General features: G+C 41.0%; 1 protein-coding gene across 1 annotated transcript; it reads left to right on the top strand.

Moving 5' to 3' along the window:
- The first annotated feature begins 6,027 nt into the window (after window positions 1-6,027).
- On the top strand, window positions 6,028-6,270 carry LOC108138007. The gene is given in 1 exon segment (XM_017259977.1): window positions 6,028-6,270. A coding segment is annotated over 1 exon segment (243 nt).
- Window positions 6,271-7,206: the final 936 nt, after the last annotated feature.

Below are 7,206 nucleotides of genomic sequence, written 5' to 3'. Positions count from 1 at the left end.
CACAAGAAACCGAAATCTGAAATGGTTTATATAAGATAAATAAGGAAAAGGAAGCAGTATTTTCCTCATCATTTTTATTGCTCATAAAAATAGTACATTTGCAATATCTCTAAATTTATCTATTGGATGAACCGCTCGAATCGCATCACAATCTAAAAGATGCAATCTCGGAAAAGCTTTGTAGGTGTCGTTTATTTATCGCTGCACTCGAAATGAAAAAAAAACCCCAGAAATCGAGACATTCAACCGTCAATGAGACTCAATGGGGGGTTACAATAATACATATACAAAATATATATATATATATATATGTATATATATATATATATATATATGAAGCCGCTTATATGTATAGAAATGTATTGAAAATCGCTGCTTAAATCAAAATTAATTGCCAGAATAATAATTGTTTTGAACGTAAAGCGCCGAAATGCAAACGGCAAACTGAAGGAGAATTGGCGCAGCTGCAATTGCAACTGCAACTGCGACTGCGTCACCGGCAACCAGCAACACTACAACCAGCAACACAGCAACACAGCAACCAGCAACTAGCAACATCAACAGCAGCAGCAGGCGGCAAGCGCCAACAGTCTAGTATTTTTGTGGGCCTGTTGCAGTTGGCGAAATCCACTCAAAACAACAAACCAAGCGATGAATCATCGATTTTTGTTTTCGGTTTTTAAAGGCGAAATAGAAAAAAAATAAATACACTAAAGCCGGCTCTTGGTGCAGCCGCACGCAGCTAGATGGCGCTAGTGGGCAGTCAGGCAGCCAAGCAGGCGAGCTCAATTAAACGCGTTTTCCAGTTGCCGCAAACTTGCCGCTTTTCCGCACTGCCACACAGCCGCACCTTACTTTATATAGCCCCGAAAAGCCCCACCCACCCCGCATCATCAACTGAGTCTCCAGCGACCCGCTCAACTCACTCGCATTATTATAAACGCCGTCCACGCAGTTTCTAACGCTCTACAACTTGCAGTTTGCTTTTTGTTCATAAGTCGTTTGCTCTTTCGAGAACTTGGGGATTGGGAAATTCTGGTGAGATTTGGACGGAGGTATTGGTGTACAATAGATGTATGTATCTTTTTTACAAGAATTTTTTAAAATATTTTGATATCTTTCCCAATAAAAATGTTTTCATTTTTGAAAATGAAAATTTAGTTGCCACAAAAAATCACAAACCCACTAAGCGTAAAGAATAAATAATTAGACTGCAGTTTTAAACAAAACGAATTATTTAGTTCATAAATTATTTATATTTCCGAGAAATATGAAGCTTTAAGAAAAATAGTTTAATTGTCTTTATAGATAATTTTCATTAGCAAGGTAATAAGATTAAAACTTGAGGCTCATTTTAATTTTACTTTAAGAGAAAGCATTTATAATTGGCAAACTCATCATTATTGTTATCTGTATATTTCTAGTCTAAATAATTTTTTTCCTCAACAAATCTCCAGTCTTCAGCAAGGGTATCTCTCCGTTCGAATTCCAACAACTTACTTGCCAGTTCGATTGGGCCAAGCGGTAGCTTTTTGGTCTATTAGGAAACCACGCCATAGAGCCGCCACTTGAAAGTCATATTGCATTTGCCAGACAGCACTCGCCAGAACCGGGGACAGTCAGATTTTTTTATTCCGCTTCTATTTTTTTTTTTCTGTATTTTGATTTTGAGTGCGCGTGCTGCCGTTTCGGCGGCTCCAAGTGCCACGCCCCTTTTGGAACGCACGGACAGGCGGTCGGGTTCTGTGGTAGCGGCATTTGGTCAAAGGTTAAATTAGACGGGGGCCTGGTGACAAGTGCCAGCCAGGCAATCGTTTAGAGCGCTAATTTATGGGCCGTCGAAATACAACAAAATGGAAAAATCAAAGGCCGAGAAACAACCGAAAAATGTGTTTTTCACTTTGCTCGCATTTCGTTTATTGCGGCTACGTGCAGAGTTGGCTTAATTGGCAGTCGGCTCGAAATAGCCAAGTTTTTCGTTGGCCAGCAGCACACGCCCTGTTCTTTTTCTAATTTTGGGCCCGGCTTCCTCGCCATGGCAGTTTAATTAATCTCCGATCGCCCCAAGTTCGCTCAAAATGCATTTTTAAATGCATTTTTCCTATCAAAATTATTCTTATTTAAATTCAGATATTCAAGACACGTTTTTTCCGCTCGTTGGCCATTAATATTTAATAATTTCAATCGGCACATGAAACAAATTATGGAATATTACCAGGCGCCGCAGCTGAACACACATATAGACAACGGGTATTGTTTTTGTTTTTGTTTTTGCTTTTGCTTTTTTTTTTTATCGGCTATTGCTAATAGTATTGTTGTTCTTGTTGTTGTTATGGCCACTAAAGTGTACGTGTTGTTTGCTTAACGCTCCGAGTGTAAATTAATATTTAATTATGATTGTTCCCAGCTCGGGCCGCTGATCGTGTGTTGAGTAAACGCCATTTTCTGTATTAAGATCTAATCGTCATGTTTCTGAAACGCTGCCAACACAAAACGTTTAGGCCAAGTCACTCGTGCCTGGGTTTTGGCAATCGATTTTGACGCTCGCTTAGATTAGCCATATTGGGCAATGGCTTGCAGATTGAAAATAATAGAATCGTTGTAGGCTTTAATGCTTTTATAATAGCACTTTTATTAATTGAACGAATTGAGAGAAAATTTACACACAATTTTAAACAATAATTCATTAATTTAATTCTTTTGGGTAAATTTTTTGAATAATTAGGCTAAATATATTATTTTTTTAGACAAGTAAGAATACATTTTCAGGATAGCATATTTATTTGCCATACATATTTCTTTGTAAGTATTTAATTAAATGCATAAACTCATTAATAATTACTAGTTAAATGTAAACAATACATTTATATAAATTTAGTGCTTACAAATTTGTAGATATAAATATGCTGTAAATTTGTTGTCTTCTTAAAAAAGAGTTGTGTCGTTTTGCATCGCTCGCAACAACAACACTTCATGTGTGGAGGGGTGAGCAGATCGGCTGACAGCCATGATTAGCCAAGAGCAAGACAAGCCGGACTGTCCATAACTCATGCCACACACACGCACACACACACAACACTTCGGCGGAACTGGCCGAAAATACGTCTCGGCCAGGTTATAAAACCGATGCCGTGCAGTCGTCGACGTCAAATTAATCAAAAGGAAACCAAAATGCAGCGCAGGCAAATTAGCCATAACAAAACCGAAGCGAAACCGACACAGAACCCACAAAAAACAAGCATCAAGTGGCCAAAAAGCCAAATGAGAACTTTTTTCCCACACTGCCAGGCGATCAAAGCGAACCGAGGAACTAATTCGACACAACAAAAAAAATGAGAACCTTTTGAACAAATCACATGCAGACAACGCCCCTGAAAACGGAATCGATATAATTATTTGCATTATTAATAATTACCATTGTCTCGCTGGGATTTGGATTCGGATTCGGATTCGGATACGGTTTCGGTCGGAGTTATGAAATTCAAATTCGAGTGCGTTGGCGTTGTGGCTTCGACCGCACACAGAACCATAAAGATTGACTTTTGCACTCGTAATATGCCATAGAACAGGCCGGGACTTTGTTTACGCGGCGGCTAATTAATTCAGACCGCAAAAGCTAAGCTGAAACTTCAATACGGAAATAAGCTTAATCCAACCGCCGCAGCGAGAAAAAGCAATTTGAAAACTTAATGTGGACTCCGGCTCGAATCGGACCTCGAATATATGGCACTGAGGCGCCAGCGGCAAAAAAATTGCACCGAGCTCTGGTTTGGCCATATGTGTGGGCCACCCACACCGGGCAAAGCTGGAAACAGCAAAAAAAAAAATACAGAAATCCGTCAACAGGCGACAGACAGCGCATATCAAAAAACTCAAATGTGTCTGAGCCTCCAAGACCCCATGAGGCAAAATCCACGCAAAGCTTCAACTTGTCAGCACGTTAAGTGCTCAAAAAATATATAAACACATATATGCTTATGCAGTAAACAGAAAACACAAAAACAGAGTTCTTTTAAATACCACGAATATATGTAGCTATGACAAATTGTTCTTTTAGCGCCTCGCTTTTAGTTCTCCGTTGGGCGTTCAACCCGCACATTCGATTTGTTGCAGAGCAACCTGTTGTTTGGCTCACTTGCCGCAGACAGCTGAAATCGGATTTATCTTATTACAACACACAAAAGGCGATAGGCAAAAGATTTAATTATGCCCGTGCCGCGTATTAGTTTCCAGTACCTTTGGAGCACTTGAATGTATGCCATATGAAGTGTAAATGCTCTTTTGATGAAGTTTACTTAAATATACGAAACCCTTTTTTCAACGGTGTTTCAGTTCGAAAGTTCTTTGTTATATTAATTGCAGAATTAGAGAGAGACTATTTTTAAATTATTAACCTTTCTTCTTAAAATTCTTAACTTATGGTTATTAGTCCTGTGTTAGAATTTATTTTTAATAGTTCTCTTTTTCTCAAGGTAAGTTTATCGAAAAGGGTATTTGTCATCCGGAGTTAATATTCACCAACATCGAGGAGGAGGGCGTGGGTGTACGACCCGCCGCCGTCATCGCCATTGAGAGGGCGTCAAAAGAGACAAAAGCCATCCAGTCACAAAATTGACATTTTGCTTTCAGCAGCAGTAGTTGGAAACGAAATCCACACACAGCAACAAAATTAAAGTTGGAAGGGAAAAAAGGTGAAAAACGGAGCGAAAAAATCATATTTTGCACGTTTTTTGTGTCGAGTGGCGACGACGCGAAACAAGAAGACAAAAGACTTAGGCAACGAACTTGCCGCAAAGGGCTCGGGAACAGCCCGTCGTCCGCTCGTCCGCTCGTCCGATCGTCCATCCAAAGCCACTCCACACTGCACACTCTACACGCCGCTGCAAAGTGTCAAGTTGCGCAACTTGTCAGCCAGTCTGGGGCCTTTTTGTTTTATGCATAAAGCCGTTTTTAATTAAACCGACGACAGCCACTAAACATGCCCCATTACCATGTCATATCTATGTGTACTATCTGCATGTGCCTATCTTCTGGCCGGGTACCCAGGCTTCGGAGCTCAGTATCCCCAGTACCCCCAGTACTGCCAGACTTCAGGCCAGGATCGGATCGGATCGACTCGGTTCAGATCGGCTCGACTATATGGCGGAGCGCTGACATAAACGCTGACATTAATTGAGTAATTTATAACGATGCCGGGCAGACAGAATGGACGGAATGGATGGAAAGACATCGAGAGCCGACATCAAAAGCTCGGCAAGCGCATGTCTTGCGGCGCTCCAGAGTCGAGAGGGATCCGAGAGCACAACATGATATTGTTATTATTATTATGATTACCAGCGACATGAATTCAATTAACACTTGTCAGATGTAGTCAGCTCCGAGCCGCGAACTGCGAACTACGGGCCGCCAGCCCCAAAAACACCAACAAGCAACAAGCTCACGATCCGCCGGCATAGATAAGTTTGGAAATTTATGTCTCGGATTTGGCCAACTTTGAGCTAACTTATAGCCCAGATAGATGTTCTCAACTCGACTTTTGGGCGAGACAAGCATAGGTTTTTGGTTCATTTTTTGCGTTCAAATGCTAACGTCTTACTTGGATATTCATTTTACAAAAAAAATATAATTTAAAACATTTTTAAATGTGTTGTTAAACATAAAATAAAACTATATACAGGATTGGAATCATAAATGCAAAAGTAACATACAGTAAACATTAAATGACTATAATCATAAAGGTATTCTCTAAGAATAAACCATAACGATGTCCTTATTCCGTTTTTGTGGTCTTTTATCCGCGTTCGTCAGCAAACGGTTCACGATAATTGCCAAGGCAGCAACCTTTTTGGCCAGCTGCTAATGAGTCGAACATCGCCGCATCGCTTCTGCATTTAGGCCTAATAACTGTCGGCGAGGAAAGTCGGCAAATGGCGATTGGCAATTGGCGAGTCGGAGAGTTACCGAGAGGCCGCCCGAAAAAGGCGCACAAGTCAAAGCAAATTAAAATAAGAATCACGACAGGTTACCATGCAATCCCCCAATCGAACCCGGGAGGACTCCAGCTTTAGATCCAGCTCCATTCGGAACAAACACGAAACGCCGCCAGAAAAGTTCAAGTCGGCCGGCTAAAGAAATTTACAAGTGTTAAATGTCGAACGCTTTTTGGCAGTAAGGGGAAATGCGTGCTGGCCGGCATTCGACACGAAGGCAACGCGGAAACGGTGGACAAATGAACCCCAGGTTGCTCAATGCACTTGGAGAAAATTATAGTCAATAACTCGATTAACTGATGGGGGTGTTATTTTGAAAATGAAAAGCCATTTTAAATTCCAACCAAAGGATTGATACAGTTTAGGGATTTAAATTTATTCTAGCTATTATTTAAACACCTTATGTGTTTAAAGAACTTTTTATCTAATTTGTGAGCTTATAATAATGTTTTTTAATTTTGATTTGATGTAAAGGCTATATTAAGGACGAGATTAGAAGAATTTTGGCTGAGTGCAACCCCACCTCTCGCACTCATCCTCTTCTGAGAGTCCGACAAATGGCGTACGTGTTAATGGCATTTGAATTTGGCCAAATATGGAATTGTCTCCGTCGTCGCCGCTGTCACTTTGCATGTTCCCCTCGGCTGGCAAGTGAAGAGCCGTGCTTTTGGCTTAGCTTTGGCTTTGGCTTTGGCTATCAGGCCTTAAAGCTGGACAAATGCTCGGCCAGAGTCGTGTCTCATTCGCTTTCCAAATTAAATCAGTGGCAGAGCCAGTCGAAAACGACACGCATCCGTCGATTTTATTTTCCTTCTTTTTTTTTCGGTTTTGTTTTTTGGGTGCCCGCATTAAGATTATATAGTATTTGGTTAGCTTTCTAATGGATCGTGACTGGGTGCCGAGTTAGAGGATGAGTCCGCACCGGTTGACACAATTTCAGCCGAAAGTGTTGCCAAATTAAGGGGATTGCTGCAATGGAATTTGTCGATATATAGGCTGATTTTGGGCCATATCACTTGGCAGCCCAGCCCATCTTCGCGCAGCTTTCCTCAATTTCCAATTTGCGCATTTGCAAACCCACTCACTAAACACACTATATGGCCGGGCTAATCAACTCACAGCATCTGACAGGCCCTAAAGCAATTTCCTGATTATTTATAGAGGTAACATCACTTGCCGGCGGCCACAGACCCACACAATCCGCCGATGTGGTTCA

This window comes from Drosophila elegans, unplaced genomic scaffold, assembly GCF_018152505.1.
Source record: "Drosophila elegans isolate 14027-0461.03 unplaced genomic scaffold, ASM1815250v1 contig_814, whole genome shotgun sequence".
NCBI lineage: Eukaryota > Metazoa > Arthropoda > Insecta > Diptera > Drosophilidae > Drosophila > Drosophila elegans.
This window is presented reverse-complemented; position numbering and strand designations above follow the sequence as displayed.